This window comes from Colletotrichum abscissum (assembly GCF_030869225.1).
Source record: "Colletotrichum abscissum strain IMI 504890 chromosome Unknown Scaffold_13.1, whole genome shotgun sequence".
NCBI classification, from domain to species: Eukaryota; Fungi; Ascomycota; class Sordariomycetes; order Glomerellales; family Glomerellaceae; genus Colletotrichum; species Colletotrichum abscissum.
Window position 1 is genome coordinate 977856 of NW_026850021.1, and position 15720 is coordinate 993575.

Sequence of the window (15720 nt, forward strand, 5' to 3'; positions counted from 1 at the left end):
CACATCTGCTTCCGCCGTTGCTTAGCGTGGCACCACGACCCTGAGTGTGGGTACAACTGACTGAGCTTTGTTCCGCTCATAAGGCATGGAAGGCGTTATTCTGGTGCCGGTCAAGACTGGACTATCACAACTTTCGTCCGCATGTAAGACTGGAAGGAACAATTCATTTCGGGGAATCTTGTTCTCCTTCAGTTGCAAGAGCGCAGAGTGGGCAATGGCTACACGCCGCGGATGCCATCAAATGGTGACGTCAAGGCAGCCATGACGTGTTTGGTTTAGCGCACCATTGTCTCGCAAGGCATCACACCGGTATTTGCACATCATCCACGACATCCTCATCTCCAAAATGCTTCGCCAATCCGTTTCAACACAGAACATATCGATTCGAATGCTCAGGCGAAGTAATTTAACGTTACGAAGGCTCTGCCGTCTTGTGGTCTGGTCCCGCAACCCGCTTTCCCGTCGGCGGTTGCCACACAGTCTTGAACGTCTTAGCAGCATCACTATACCTACAGCATGGAAACACACGATAAGCCAAAAACTAGAGAAACATTCGTTTTCAATGAACGGCACGATCGATCTTTACTCATGCTATTGCTACAAGTCGCCATCAAACCCCTCAGGCCTAGGCTGGCATCCCCATCTAAGCTGCCGCCCAACGCGGAGCGTCTGACGCCACCCAAGAACCCACGGAAATGCCATATAGAAGAGAGAGAATTGGAGGGACTATGGCTGTATGACATCACTCAAAAATCGAATAGCAGGAGTGACAGAGAACTGAGTCCGCGGCGTCAGCGACGAATTTTGTACTTTGCCGGGGGAGGGTGGCAGATGCCACCGAGCAAGAATCATTGGACTTTCTGCATGGAACTTGTCCGACGGCTCGACAACACAACAGTTACGATCATCTCTGCACCTCTCGCACCGAAACACCCTGTCTCAGTTGCATTCCCTTGCATTCAAAGAGCGTACAGTTCTCTTCTAAGCGAATCACATGACGCCGGCGAAAGTGTGATTGTTGCCGGTGATAGTTCAGGCGGTAACATTGCACTAAGTCTCGTGGCTTGGACTTTGAAGCACCCAAATAAGGAGGTTGCGAACCCACCTGTTGCTGTAATAGCCATCAGCCCTACGGTAGACCTTCGTCATGAACTCCCAGAGATCAGAGTGGTGGAGAAATCCGATTCACTCCACACTTTCGAATCCATCAAAGCCACTGCTGAGGCATGGTGCCCCAAAGAGTCGAGCAAAACTTTGCAACGAAATCAAGGGGGCAATCATGTCTGCTACGACTGGGGATTGAATGATCCAAGAGTATCTCCCATACACGCCGATCTTGGGGTCTTTCTAAAACACAACGTCCGCATATATGGAGTATCTGGGTCATATGACGTGCTAGCACCCGAGGCTATTGCTTTCCGAAATAAGTGCAAGGAGCATGGGGTCTCTGGAGAATGGCTATCATGGGAAAGACAGATGCATTGTTTTCCTCTCATGTTCAAATATGGGCTCAAAGAGGGTAAGGAAGGCATGGACTGGATGATTCATGTTCTCGACAAGCACTGATGAGATATGGGCCTCAACAAAATACAGCAGTGACCAAAGCTGAGTCTCAGGAATCCCAACATGTCATGGGCGACTCACCAACCCTTCCTAAGTATCTACCTCGATAATATTTGGAATGAAAAAGTGCTCTTGATCCGATCTGTTCTTATTTAGGGCTCAATTTGCATGATGCCGAGCTACAATCCACTGGTAGTATTCTCTACAAATCTTTCCGTGTTCACCTTATCCATCCTTTTCGTGCTGAGTCGCCGTTCCCCTCTTGACATTCCCTTCTAATGGAATATTCGTAACTTTTGCCGCTTCAACGTCGAAGATGATCGCCACTTCTTCTCACGTATGACCTCGGGTTTCTGGGTGGAAGAAGTGTTTGATGATCGACCCAGCTAAGAAAATCATAAGAGATACAATGTAATGCTTCCAACCAATATGTTCGAGTGCAGGAGGATTGACTAAAATGTTGAGGAAGATTCTCAAGTACGTGGTCATTTGCGCCAGAGCTGCACCTCGAGCACGAAGTTCGGATGGCCAGATCTAGGATACAAGTAAACGTTAGCAGGCCACATACTTCTGTTGTGTTGCGTCGTCAACTTACAAGGCAATGTCGTAGAACCCGTGGAGGATAACAACACTGGGACCAGTGCCACACCGACTGATGGCGATTCAGTATCATCAAAGCTACCAGACAAGTCCGTAATGTCGGCGAAACTGACAAACGGTCCACCACAACTGGCAAGGAACAGCGGTCGACGCCCGAGTCGGGAAATCGAGAGAGCAGCTGATACAGCTAGGATGAGGTTCCAGATTTGCATGCAGCCGTTGATGAGCGTTTGATCTCTGACAGAGGTGATACCAATTGTATCTAGTACAGCCCCGAGGTAGTAAGACACGATGTTTTGCCCGGCCCACTGTCCAAGTACACCCAGCGACATTGAGATGAAACCTCTGTATCTCTTTCTCGGCGTGGAGAACAATCCTATCTTTGAAGAACTCTTGGCCACCATCTCATCGTCTTACTCGTTCGATCTCGGTCATCTCGAAGTCCACGAGAACAGAGCTTCGGTCTCCCCCGCCATGCAACTTGGCCAGTATGCTGCGAGACTTTCCAGTCCGGTTTTTGGAGACGAGAGGACGGGGCGAATCCGGGACGAGAATGGCGGCTGGGAGTACGAATAGCGGGATGGCAATCTGTAGCAATGATGGGATGCGCCAAGACCAGCAATTGTCGTGATTTCTGGTTCCGAAGGTCGCCCACGCCGCCAAGCTAGGTCTAACAAATCATCCAATGTTATAAAGCCTGTAGCACCATATCTCAGCGTTATTTTATTGACTTGCCTGAAGCCTCATGGTCAGAGCCAGCACCTACGCTCCGAGAATTCCCCGGTGCAATGGGTACGCCAACTCCGTGATAAGACCAGAGGCAAGACAACCCCACCAGATGCTCGGCTCGCCGAAGATAATACGACCGATGATGAATTTAGCCTTGTTCGGCGAGAAAGCTTGGAAAAAAGTAATCGATACAAAGAAAATCGATTCCTACAAAGAGTCCTTTTTTCCGGCCCCAGCGGTTAGCAAAGTAAACCACCACAAGATAAAGTAGGAAAGCATGGACGAAAGCGCCGGGGCGGCGTTGATGGAAACCGAGCCATTACCTCTTGGGGCAGTCCAGCAATGTCTGCCATCGAGGAAGAGTCAAGAGACCGTTCATCATTGATCCATCGCAACCGTTCGCTGCGCAGAGTAAGGCTAGAAAGATGCAATAGAAGTTGAGGTCTACGAGGTGTCGTTGCGTATATCACAGGGTTCCGTCGTCTGGGAGAACAGCGACGAGTAACGGGCTGGTGCCTAGGTTCTTACTGAAGAATCGAAATCTGCCAACCATAATGTCTACAAGTCAGAGTTGAAGAGTAAAGCTTTAAAGCTAAGGTATATGAGGAGAATGCCGACTCAACTGAAGGGCCTGGAAATGCGAGGAAGCGCAAAGAGAAGAAGACTTCTACGAAGTGTTGGCTTCTTTGCGTGAATCGTACTTTAGTCAAGTGCCTTCTCAACTCTGTGAGTGAAACTTTCTTAGAGTAGTAAAATACCAAGCGCCTTCCGCGACTTGATTGAGGTTTCTCTCCGGAGATATCTTGAAAAACTGAAGTCATGTCCGTGGAGTATCGGCATATTGCACCTTAAAGACGGGGTGTCGACCTGATCAGGGGTACTCAGTGTTACATGTCTACCAACATTTCCCGGTAGCCAACAGTCGCGTCTCCCAGGAAAAAACATTCTGGCGGGTAGTGTATCCTGAACTCAGAGCATGCGCACTTGTCAGTCTTCGGATGAGAGGCATCCCTGTAGCAGATGGGTGTTGTGGCGCGGGATGCGGGGGGTCTACAAAACTGTGTGGGGATTGATGTTGAAGAATCCCCGTTACATCTACCAATCCTGCGTTCTTTAAGCAGCAAGCATACCAGGGTATAATCATACCGTTTGAAAGACACATCAAGAGGATATGCAAAGTGACCGGGGATGAGCTGACTCGGCAAGTTCGGTCGTCACTAAACGTCCACCCCTGTCGTCGATTGGGAATATTGGCGTACCTCCTCTACGACGATGTCAGGAGATTTTCGGATCTTGCAGATGCGAGAACGGGACTTTAACAACGGCGGTGTGGGAAACTCGTCGCATCTAGCCGTATCCAAGCCTGTGTTTTTGGTATGCTAACCATAGTAAGGCAGTCTCTGGGCCCAGATGATGGTCAAACAATAACGAAATGAATGCCTTGAGATTAGCCTCGTCAAATCATGTCAGCTTGTGTCTTCATGTCTCGATGAGTAAACAGAAGCCGTAAGTATGCTGCCAGTTTGTCACAAGAAATCAACAATGTCACTTGAATCACTTCATAGTAACTTTACTTAGATGGAGAGCGTACTCATAACATGATACAGAGCAATCCTGATGGGGTTCTTCACATGTTAGAATTAGGGAAGACAAATACATGTTAGTCAAGTGTTGAGTTGGCTCTGCATCAACAAAACGGTATCTTGGCTCAATGGGCTGAATCTTCGTTCTCAGTGATATTTACCCCTGAGATGGTCACAGCGGACCTCCTGAGTCGTCGCTCGAGGTAGAGCCCTATTACGACAGCTTCCGTATCACACAGGAAAATGAAAGTATCTGCTAAATGTCGCACTTTCCCCCTGACGAGTCTGGCAAGCTCGAGCAACTAAGATTGAAGACAGGCCGCGAAACATCGCTATTCCTCGTGAGACCAAACTCTATGCCGTTCCTGACCTGATCAGCATTGGAGTCGATCAGAATGTACCAAAAGACATTCAAGCTCGTTTGAAAGAGGTCGCAGCCGACGCTGGTCCAGTAGAAACGAGCGTTCTCAACTGAGGCGACGGCAGCCCCTTGAGATTCGCCGGCTTGGGGAGGCAGTTAGCGTCCGAGACTATGTAAATCTTGAGATGTGATGCTGAGCGGGAGTCTTACCATGCGGCCATCCAGTTTCGGTGACCCACACCTCCTTGTCCTTCCCACAGACACTTGAACTTTGGGCAGCGATTTGCCTTGTTTGATCAAGAGCAGATATGAATAGGTCAGGGGCGTTTTCAATAGTATTGTTTTTGTCGGACTCCCAGTAGGGAAAGGAGTTGTGGCCGAGCCAGTCGGCGGCTTCCACAACGGCGGCATTTTCGGGTAGAATCCATGCAGTGTATGTGTCGACGTGTCCAATGGGTTTGTTTGCCAGGGGAGGTATGCTTTGCTTGATCAAACTTCGAAGGTCCGCAATGTACCCTACGATCACTTTCGCGTCGGCGCCCACGCCAACATATTTACCGGCCAGGCCGCTCGCATGCCGGTACAAATCTTCTGAGCCGACGGAAATGCCGATGACCAGGTTGGTGAAAGCCTCACCATACTGCATGTATGCGGCCGTAAGAGATCTTAGCTCATTGGTGTACATTTGGCTGCCGGCGCTGGCCCAAAGTCCGACCAGAATGTTGGTGTTGGTATCGATGGCAGCCTTGTAAGCCGAAGTGGGTTCAGCCCATGATGAGGTCGGATCATATGTATTGTTACACTGGATGGAAGTATATAGACGAGCCGAGGTGAAGTTTTTTCCATCCGCGCCGGCAAGTGTCTTCGCGTTCTGGAAGTAGCGTAAGAAATCATCGTAGCCCCTGCATGACCCATCTTCGTTTGTGGCGCCATAGTTGAATCCCAGGAGGCCCGGCTGGTTTCCTGCCAGGGCGGTAGTGGCCAAGGACACGGCAACTGCGGTCATCAGATACATCTTAGATAATCAGTTGGGATGGAGATAGCTGAGGATCATTCGAGAGATGGACGAAATCCGATTCTCTCCTATTCCCCCAGCAAGAGAGTACTAGGCAAGCATCTTAAACATGGTGGCCATCTCGGTTTTCTTTGTTAGCCACGAACAGAGCTGAGTCGAACAGTCTTCTTTGCTTGAAGCCCCACAAACTGCCACACCTTTGAACAGACCCCTTTTCTGTTGTATCTAGGAACACCTTCTTTGCTGTCGTTCTCTCAGTCTTCCGTGCGACGAAACCGTCAGGGCTAGTGACCCGAGCTACCTAGGAATTCATGCATCGTCCAGATCATTCCCTGAATATCGGCCAAGTTTCCTTGATCATGTCTCGATTGTAACATGGTTTTTATAAGGTAGTCAGCTGCTCAAACTGTGCAGGTGCTTCATCGAACCTTATGAGTGAATAAACCTTCGACACTGTACGAGTAGAGGAGTGAGAGATCGGGCCGGGTGAACATAAGGAAGGATCATCCGACGCGGGGCTAGCTCAGCGCATCTCGGGAATTGGCGACATCACAGGGCTTTGGAAGCAGCTATCGGAACAGCCAATGATGCATTAGCCGCACATATCATGCAAGGACGATGACCACAGTTAGCGCAGCCCCATACCCGAAGTGAAAAATGTGTGCTCCGAGAGGGTGTGAGAGGGCACATCCAGTCTTTCAAGGGCGCGGCCATCCGAACATACCTGAACTGATACATCTCCACGCCCGCCCCTGATTATACTTCGCGATGGCCTTGGTCCCAGTCGATGCGGACGCGCGGAAACATGGGTATACTTAGTATTACTCCATCATATACCGGGCCCTTGTCGGGAATTCCTGAATTTGAATCGTTTGACATGCCTCGCGGAGTCTAGGGTGAATTGGGAAGGTGAAAAGACATTGAAAGTCTAACGCAAAGAAAATTTCACCTGGATGAAGCATTGAAAGAGAGGCGAGTGGGCAGGAATGTGACAACAGAATCGATGTGGGTGGGCTGCGCCGCTGCGGGCGCTCTACGCTGGCTCTGCGGCCATAACGCAAGAGTCGCATATCTTTCTATCTCTGTCGGCACAGAAAGCGGAAGTGGATTCTAGTCGTCTCATCGACCACATTGGAAGTCGGTGAAGAGTGAGAAGAGGCCGCTCTGAAATACTGCCAGCCCAGTGATCACGTAGCGATAGGTAAGTAAGTAATTAATTAGATACTCAACACCATCGGGATGGTTACTACGGAGAAGCCACATAGAAGAAGAGGTGTGTTGGAAAGCAACGTAGTGCAAACGAGTATTTCCACGCCTTGTTATGGTGTTTAATCATGCTACAGGAATATAGAGAGCGAGGGGTGTCAGATTTTAATTTTAGTCTTTCCTCTCCTATTGAATTCGGGACCGTCTTGAACATCCAGTCATTAGAACCAATAAGTAAAAGAGTTCACCCCCCGGTGCTGAACTGGGTGCTACATCTCTTGGTGCTCATGCTGGGAAATTTCTGTTGCTCATTCCGGGATTCGAACTCGGGGTCTCGTATGGGCTTAGATTGTCGTCGAGTAGGCTGGTTGGCGAATTCAATTAATGGCCATGAACTACTTCACCACCCAGCCAGTTTGACCTGATCCGTCGACCTAGACAGGCGCCTGCTGGCTGGTGACGAGAATGGGCTCGAGGGGGGGTATATACCCTTCTGTCGTGGTAAGATGCGGCAAGGAAGCTATACACAAGGTTGTCCTGGCCGTACCTTCCTCTCCAGGTCCTCGACGAGCAAGGTGCCTAGAAGGATCATCACAAGACCGGAAATATCGCCATCAACTTGGATAGAATCGGGAAAGGGAATATAAAGCCAGCCTTGTGTGATACTAGTCCTGGGGAAAACTGCCCATATCTGTCCAAAGGTTTTGGGCAACACCCAGAGTCTTGGACGGAAGAACTTCGACCAAGGCAGCGAGATAAGGCGGTACCATGGCAGGTTAGTCACTGAAATTTGGGAGCTCTGGGCATGAAATCCCGTTGCCGACCTGAATGACACAAAATACGAAGACGACACAACATCATCCGAATTACTGTGGCAAAGGAAGATGGCAAAGCTTAATATCAATGGCTAAAGAGCACTCACCCGAGATGCGATAGCGAGCCTGTAGAGTATTTCAAGACCTCTAGAACGTTTTCACATAGACTGACTCTTCGTTAGCTGGCCGCTCTGACAGCGGCCAAATTTATACGAGGTCAGACGGCGGCACAGCAACTTGCCGACTCCCCAAGCGTCAAACTTGGATCAGAGGCGTTAGTGGGTGACACTGCAGCGACTTACTCGATCCTGTTTCTACATTGATTAGCCTCCACTGTTGGAGATGGTGCTGCTCCAATGCCGATTCCAGGTACTGCTACGCTGGCAACTGTTCTAACACAGCCTCTTTGTCCCGTCGGCAGCCTGTGCTGCATCACGGCGAGCCAGACCTCTTGGCGGCAACGAGGCCTCAGGTCTCGGTACACATTTTAAAGAAACGTTGGTTTCAGATAAATAAGGTTCGGGTGAAAGGAAAATGGTCACCAGATAATATCGAACTGTGAAGGTTTGTATTCCTGTTTATGGACGATTCGCCGGAGGTCAGCGATTCTTCTCCTCACTCTCTGCTGTCAGTCACCTGTAAAACACTCTAGTCCACAGGGCCTCAGCGCATCACACGAAGACTTGAACTGATTTCGATACGTCTCCCAGTTGATGTTATATGTTACTACCCGTCTTGAGGAAATATTGAGAAGACGCATAATGTATGATGCGAACGCCGAAAGGTGCTACAAGAAGGGCACAAACTCGCGCTCGTTTATGGAGTGTATGTAGCATATAAGATACGATGGCAAATGTAGAGAGACACTTCTTTATTCATTAAATAATCATGGGTTTTTCGATTTTAGGAGCCTGATAAAGTAGATGACAGGCAATTCACCTGGAGCGAACCTATGGATACCGTATTGGACTCCTTACATCGTTCTTCTTTGAGTCCTTACGCCAGTATCTCCATAGGCCTTTTCGCACAAATGACAACACCCCCATAGCCGGCCGATATCTCACATCTGGAAGCGATCGATGGCGAGCGCGAGCTCCTTAGCCTCACGCTTCTCCACGTTCTCCTCGCTGAAAGCAATCCAGCTGTCGACAGCCCGAATCAAGCCAACCATCTTCTTCGTGTATGTGTCCTCAAGGACGCTGAAACTGCTACCAGCGCCGCCATCATCACCATCAGCACCACCCTCGCCCTCCTTGGCCATCTCTCGCAAGTAAGCCTTCCGAGCTCGGACGAAGGCGCCAAGTATCTCCTGGCAGGTAGTAGTCTTGATGATATCGTCGGCCCAAGTTTCGGCTGGCCTTCCCTTGGCAATGGTCTGCTTGATGGAAACCTCGTGGGCAATGTTCACCCAGAAGCCCTGCGTGAATCCTCTCTGCTTAGGCAGCTCCCTGAAGAGGGTCTTGTCGGTGAACTGGTACTTGAATCGCTCGCACTCGTTCAGAATCATGCGCATGAAGTCGGCGATGCGGCCACCTTCACCTTGGAAGTTGGTGAGCTTGCCCTCGAGCTCGAGGTAGCGGCAGACATCGGTGGCGGCCTCCTTGCTCATGAAGTCGAGGGGTGAGAAGGAGAAGCCAGTTTTGAAGACGATGTGAACGATGGTCGGAAGACGGTTGGTCGCGATGAGGAGCTTGTCCCCGGCGGTGAGCATCGAGGATGGGACGTCGTACCAGTCCGTTCCGCTACCCGGTCTCGGGCCAGTGCTGGGTCCTGAGACTGTAATGTTCCCAGGGTGGTCAGTCCGATGCCTTGATTTTTTGTTGGCACCGAACAGGGAATGGGGCTGTTACTTACTTGCATTTCTGCGCAGGTGACGGAAGCTCTCCTTCTTCTCGCGGCGGCTGATGTAGACTGCGTTGTTTGGCTTCGTGGTCTTGCGGTAATATTTGAAGCTGTTGAACTTTGCGAACTGACGATCCATGGCGTGGCCATTTGGGATGGGAGAGTTTGTCTGGACAGCCGCGTTGGTGGCTTCGATCTTGTCGACTTCCATCTTTCCGGTAGAAGCCATGATGTATTGCGATACCTGCGAGTCTGATGAAGCTGGAAGCAATAGGGTCGAGATCGATGATTCTTCGTTGTGATTGTCTGACTCGGCAGTCTTCGAGTCTTGAGTACCGACTGCTGTGTGGTGTGACGGAAGAAAGGAATTTTTTCAAGAAGGTTCTGCAGGTTATTTCAACAAAGAAGGAGCTCAAAGATCTTAACCCTTCCCGCGGGACTGTTCAAGCACAAAGTCCATCATTCCTCGGGCCGTGGATGAATGGACTGATTGTCGAGGGTCCGCCAAGGCAACATCGAAGTGATTGCTCTGGAGAGGGGTCAGGGTAGGCGTGCTCGCTGCACGGTCCGAGAGTAACATTCGGCAGTAGGTTCAGACGACAGTTGTCCATGAAAGGTTGGTGATGATTTGGAAGACTTGCCGAGTGCGATGCTTTACAGTGTTGAGTTTTCACTTTGGCTTGGCGCAATGAAGGACAAAGATAGCTGAAGGTTCTCGAAAGTTGCGCCCACTTTCGGCAGATTATCCCTCAGCGTCGAAGAACCCCTGGGGGAGGAGTCCCAGACTTCAGGGGCTGGGGAAAAACCTTCAAGGAGTTCATCGATCAAGGCTTAGCGTTGTGCGGGCCGCCGCCCTGAAGCTTCGCCATCGATCCCCGAAGCCGCCGGCCTTCACTAAGGCAGTCTGCCGTTCGAGATCAGGCAACATTGAGTTACGCTAGAGTAAGAGAGCCCCATGGTCGGACCAGACGGATGGACAGAGGTGACCCAAGTGGAAGGAGACCTATCCGGGAAGGCTTTCGAGTTGTGATGAATGCCGGCCATTCTTGAAGATGAAGACAGATTCAATGGAACCAAGCCAATATGCCTTGCAGAAGTCTTCTTGGCAGTCTCTTTGATTGAAGCTGAAACTCGCGGGCACAGCAGGCCTAGACTAGAGAGCACGGTGCCGTTGTGCTAGCACTTTTAGGGCATACAAATCGTACCCAGAAAACGTTTTCATCCGCGAGACTTACAAAGGGGGCTTTTTATGGTAAAGGTTCAGCTACGATTGCAATCCAGAGCAGATAATTTTGATGGCGAGAGAGAGTAAACAAACAGAAACATGAGATCCATCTTTCTTCGCCGATTTCAAGTCCCTTTAAAAGCGGTTTACTACAATTCATGGTTCATTGCCGAGATAAGTGACATCCTTTACTGCGTCTAGGGCGCTAGATGTAGAGACTCGGCGCACGTGGGAGGTAAGTGAACCACCTAACCGGCCTATGAGGCTTCGGTTTCGATTATCTTGATGCCGATATAGGCTGCATTACATATTTACGAGTCCCTGACTTGTTGCTCAAGGTAGCGGCACTTGGGTTCCATAGGCATTGTTTGTGTTTTGCTAGAAGATAGGTAGACGGAGGTCTGTCAGACTATCAGGACCGTCAAATACCAGTCTTGGACGGCGTTTAGTGACTGTGGTGCTTACCTATCCTAGGTACTCCTTGCCACCAAAGTCAAGGGACTGGCCTAAGTATGTGGGCAACACTGGTCCATGGCGCAGCCCTCGGACTGCCAGGCTGTCCAAATAAAGGTAAATTTACCGACGTACAGACTTGAAGCTTTATTGTACCTAGGTAGCTAGTAGTGACTCGGAAAGTGGGAAAGCGACCCGTAGCAGTCTTGCCGAATCACGAGAATTACCTCGGGCATCATCTCAATTTCCCCTCCTCTGGCGATATAGATATTCGGTTTACCTTTTTCTGTCATCGGAGGATTTATTGTCTGATGAATTTCGAGCTGTTTTCCGGTGATTGAAAATAACTTTTGCTTCTTCATTTCGCCCCGCGTTGTTTGCTGACTGAGGTGCTACAAGCACGTTCACGGAGTACATCAAAGTCGACCTGGGCACAGATCTTCCGCAACGCCTAAGGGGGATCGCTAGTTCAACTGTCTCTGTTTGTCTACCCATGGAATAAGAGTAAGTTTCTGTATACATTAAGATTTTCGGAACGCAACCCAAGCAAAACTACCCGGTCTCCGACGAGGAGCAAGAAATAGAATGAGACCGAATAGTGAGGAGCAAAAGCAAGGTCAGCAAGCACCAGTGCGAGCCGTGCCGTAGTTTAGCAACAGTCCAGGATTCAAGACTTGGCCGCATCTGGTTCGTGCGGTTTGCCTAGTAGAATGAACCGTGGTCATCTGCCACTCCTCGCAGCGATAAGAGCGCCTGTTTGTCATATATCAGATTTCGTACACGAAACATCCTAGGATTGGAGTCGAAACTCTCGCCATTTCCTTCCTAGTTGTGCCATTTCTATCCGTAGACTCTAATGAACACGAAGGCGCCAGCGGTGTGGCTGGTTCTGCGCCCGTGAGAAACCTCAATTGGCATTTCCAAATCCCGATGCCCGTCTCTCAGCCTACGCCATACCTTTGGGGAAGATAATTTATTCACAAGAGTCAATGCTGTCAGGTCGGCCATTCGAGTAGTGGCACGACCCGTCGAGTGCGCACTGATGATGGCATTTGCTTCTCCGACGGCAACTGAACTTCTTCCTAGGCCCGGACTTGATGGAATTAGGGTGGGGCAATAACTCCGGGTAGGGCAGTCAAACGGATGTTAACAGCATTTCCCCTGCCGTCTGGGAGCGTGGATGGCGCGAGAAGAGTTTGAACAGCTTCGGCAAAACGGGCACGGCTCGAATTCGGGCTGGTATTTGTCTGCGGGCGACCGACACGCGTCAGCAGGTTAGCCTAGGTGTATTTCCCTCGACTGGAATGCTCAGGTAATTCGTTCGTGGCTTTTGAAGAAAACTACATCATAACAAGCCTCAAGTTGGACGGAGGTAGGCATACAGCGAACTTTAAAGCGAAGCCCTTATGCCAGTAGAGACACTTGCCCGTGGCATTCTGAAAAACGTTGAGTGACTTACCGTCAACGACATTACGTTCACTCATGAGAAATTGGGGCAATGTCTGATCAACAAAGAAATAACCTCGGATCGTAGCGCGTGTGATAGGTTGCGTAGCGTGTGACGGGACGTCGTTGGGGCGTCCAAGTATCGGCCCGCGGCGGCCCGCACTGTCAAGCACCGACGGCGTCTTCACCTTACCTACCTCGGTGAGTCCGGCACACCGAAGCATGGACACCTCACCCATCCGCCCCACCGAGAGCTCTTCTCGAGCGTCATCTCCCATCGATGAACCCGGCCAAAGCTCGTCGCGTCAGTAAGCACTACTCTTTCTGCTCTTGGCCACGCGAAGTTTGCAACTGCCCCGACAATATTTACCCAAGACTTTTTCTATCCAACGGACTTGAGCCTGCAAAGGTTACCGCCCGTCTCAACAACAAAATGTTTGCAAGCCGCGCCACCACGAGGTCGCGGCTAGCTCTCCGCACAACTCGTCCACCAACAACGAAACCATCCTTGCGTCATACCTCGACGAACTCTTCCTCTTCTTCCTCTCGAGCGGCAGACCGCATCCTCGATCGCGTCCCCCTCCGCTTCCAAAAATACACCACCGGCCTCCGCAAAGCGCCCGTCTCGCACGTTGTCGCCTTCCTGATCCTCCACGAAATCACCGCCGTCGTGCCCCTCCTCGGCCTCTTCGGCTTCTTCCACTACACAAACTTTTTACCGCTCGAGTACGTAACGGGCCACTGGGCGGGATACGTCAGGGATGGTGTGGGTATGGCGGAGAGGTATTTTAGTAGGAAGGGGTGGTTTGGGTTCGAGGCCCAGGACCGCGGAACGATGACGGGGCAGTTGGAGGGGGACGGTGAGGTTGAGAGCACGCAGGATGTGCTGGAGAAGTGGCAGAGGGATGGCAAGTACAAGGTTGTGGTGGAGGTTGCTATGGCTTGGGCTATTACGAAGGCGCTGCTGCCAGCGAGGATCCTCGTCAGCGTGTGGGGGACGCCGTGGTTTGCGGGTGTCATGGGCAGGGGACGTGGATTGTTCAGATCCAGTCGGTAGTCACGGTTGAAGGTCTCAAAAATCACATTACACTCCTGGAAGCATATGGGCTCTTTGATTGTGCTTTTTGATTGACCTATAACTTTTCCTTATCAACCTAACATGGCGACATGCATCCCACCCGTGCGGCAAGCGTACGGTGGACGTCTACGGCTCGTGTATAGTGGCGGAATAGAGAACAAGCATTTAAGGCTTCTCGTAGATCCAGTCGAACTGGGAGGCCTTGTAGGAGACGACATCGCCATCCTTGAACCAGAGGGCAATCTCCTTCTTGGCGTTCTCGACGGAGTCGGAGCCGTGGCAGACGTTGCGGCCGACGTCGATGGCGTAGTCGCCACGGATGGTGCCGGGGGCGGAGGCAAGGGGGTTGGTGGCACCGAGAAGGACTGTGAGGTGTGTATTAGCATGAGGTTATTCGACTGAAGGGGTGTGTAGAGGATTGGTGAGGGACTTACCACGACCGGTCTTGACGGCGTCACGGCCCTCCCAGACCATGGCGCAGATGGGGCCAGAGTTCATGTCTGCGAGGATGTAAGCTTGGAATCACGCTGGGCGAGGCATTGGGGATGGAACATACACTCAATGAGACCAGCGAAGAAGGGCTTGTCCTTGAGGTCGGCGTCTATTGGGAAGAGTTAGTTCTGCTTTGCGAGGGATGCGAGAGGAAGTAACGAACAGTGGGCCTGGAGGTGCTCCTTGCCGGGGGTCATGAGCTTGATGGCGACGAGCTTGAAGCTGAAGGAGACATGTTAGAGATGACAAACTTGCCCAGAGTGAGTAGGGCATCATCTGGAATAAAACTTACCCACGGGTCTCGAAGCGAGAGACGATGGGGCCGATCAGGCCGCGCTGTGGGAGAGTCAGCTTGCTGTGCCTGGCAATTGGCAAGTACCAGATGAGAAGGAGCGTACCTGAACGCCGTCAGGCTTGATGGCAATGAAGCTATTTCAGGGTCAGCTTTTTTTGTTCTGTTTCGTGGTGGTGATGTGTGCCCCTCTTCTGCCCGAAACCTCCCACGATGGCGGGGTAATTTCAGGGTAGTGACAGGAGCTCAAAGAAAAGCAAGTAGCATTGGAGTGCATTGCTAGCTTAATGGGCAGGGAGTTAGAAAGGGATTGAGGTGTGTACTCACGTCTGCTCGGTAGACATTTTGGGAGAGGTATCAACGACGACTTTGGGAGTTGAAGATGGTTGATGTTCTTGGTAGATTGTGGTGGTGACAATGGAAGGGGCGACGGGAGGAGAAGAAAGGTCTGCTGCTGACCGCTGGTTTTGTTGGCTCGAGGAAAAAATTATGTACAAACCGAAGAGGAGAGCGAGAATTATGAAAGTTGGTGGGGGCAGCTTCTCTGCTGTCCTGCGGGCGTACTCGGGGAAGCTTGCATTTGCATTATTCTGCTGCGGCTTCTTGTGCTTCGAGGCGGGGTCGTTGTCCTGCGCGCCGCCGCTGTGGTGGTGGGGTCCCGAGTCTGCCATTGGATGAAAGCAAGTACTATGTACCTAAGGTGCTTAGGTAGAAACGTGGTGAAAAGGTGTGGAGATTGCTGTACCGAGCTTCTGATACGGCAGTTTTGGAACTGTGAAGCCAGACCGCCTAGTTTTTATTTTGACAGCTCAGCACTCATGGCAACCAAAAGGTGGAGGTTCACCGTGATTCTAAAGAGAGGGTGAGGTGGGTGAGGTGTGAAATGGCATTGAACCAAGGGGAAGGTTCCTTACCTATAGCACTTGAAATACAAAACGCCAAGCTCAAGTTTCTTTTCTTTGGATCGTCACATGCAATTGATCTTGCATTTCGCTCAAGAGAAGCTCAAAAGTCGTGCAG

General features: G+C 50.8%; 6 protein-coding genes across 6 annotated transcripts; 3 read left to right on the plus strand and 3 right to left on the minus strand.

Annotated features, from left to right (window-relative positions):
• Positions 1-588: 588 nt before the first annotated feature.
• Positions 589-1566, plus strand: CABS01_06499 (uncharacterized protein; the record flags this gene model as incomplete). The annotated part of the gene is made up of 1 exon (XM_060539865.1): positions 589-1566. One exon carries the CDS (start codon positions 589-591, stop codon positions 1564-1566), a length of 978 nt encoding a protein of 325 aa, XP_060404402.1.
• Positions 1567-2499: 933 nt separating this feature from the next.
• CABS01_06500 (uncharacterized protein) lies at positions 2500-2739 on the plus strand (the record flags this gene model as incomplete). The annotated part of the gene is made up of 1 exon (XM_060539866.1): positions 2500-2739. One exon carries the CDS (start codon positions 2500-2502, stop codon positions 2737-2739), a length of 240 nt encoding a protein of 79 aa, XP_060404403.1.
• Positions 2740-4731: 1992 nt separating this feature from the next.
• On the minus strand, positions 4732-5851 carry CABS01_06501 (GPI-anchored cell wall beta-1,3-endoglucanase EglC; the record flags this gene model as incomplete). The annotated part of the gene is made up of 2 exons (XM_060539867.1): positions 4732-4979; positions 5047-5851. 2 exons carry the CDS (start codon positions 5849-5851, stop codon positions 4732-4734), a joined length of 1053 nt encoding a protein of 350 aa, XP_060404404.1.
• A 3081-nt stretch (positions 5852-8932) lies between these two features.
• Positions 8933-9943, minus strand: CABS01_06502 (uncharacterized protein; the record flags this gene model as incomplete). Its single annotated transcript, XM_060539868.1, has 2 exons — positions 8933-9648; positions 9727-9943. The coding sequence occupies 2 exons, from the start codon at positions 9941-9943 to the stop codon at positions 8933-8935; spliced, it is 933 nt and encodes a 310-aa protein (XP_060404405.1).
• A 3328-nt stretch (positions 9944-13271) lies between these two features.
• Positions 13272-13895, plus strand: CABS01_06503 (uncharacterized protein; the record flags this gene model as incomplete). Its single annotated transcript, XM_060539869.1, has 1 exon — positions 13272-13895. One exon carries the CDS (start codon positions 13272-13274, stop codon positions 13893-13895), a length of 624 nt encoding a protein of 207 aa, XP_060404406.1.
• Positions 13896-14081: 186 nt separating this feature from the next.
• Positions 14082-15371, minus strand: CABS01_06504 (nucleoside diphosphate kinase; the record flags this gene model as incomplete). The annotated part of the gene is made up of 7 exons (XM_060539870.1): positions 14082-14281; positions 14351-14416; positions 14473-14517; positions 14572-14630; positions 14701-14744; positions 14807-14837; positions 15028-15371. 7 exons carry the CDS (start codon positions 15369-15371, stop codon positions 14082-14084), a joined length of 789 nt encoding a protein of 262 aa, XP_060404407.1.
• Between the last annotated feature and the right edge of the window lie 349 nt (positions 15372-15720).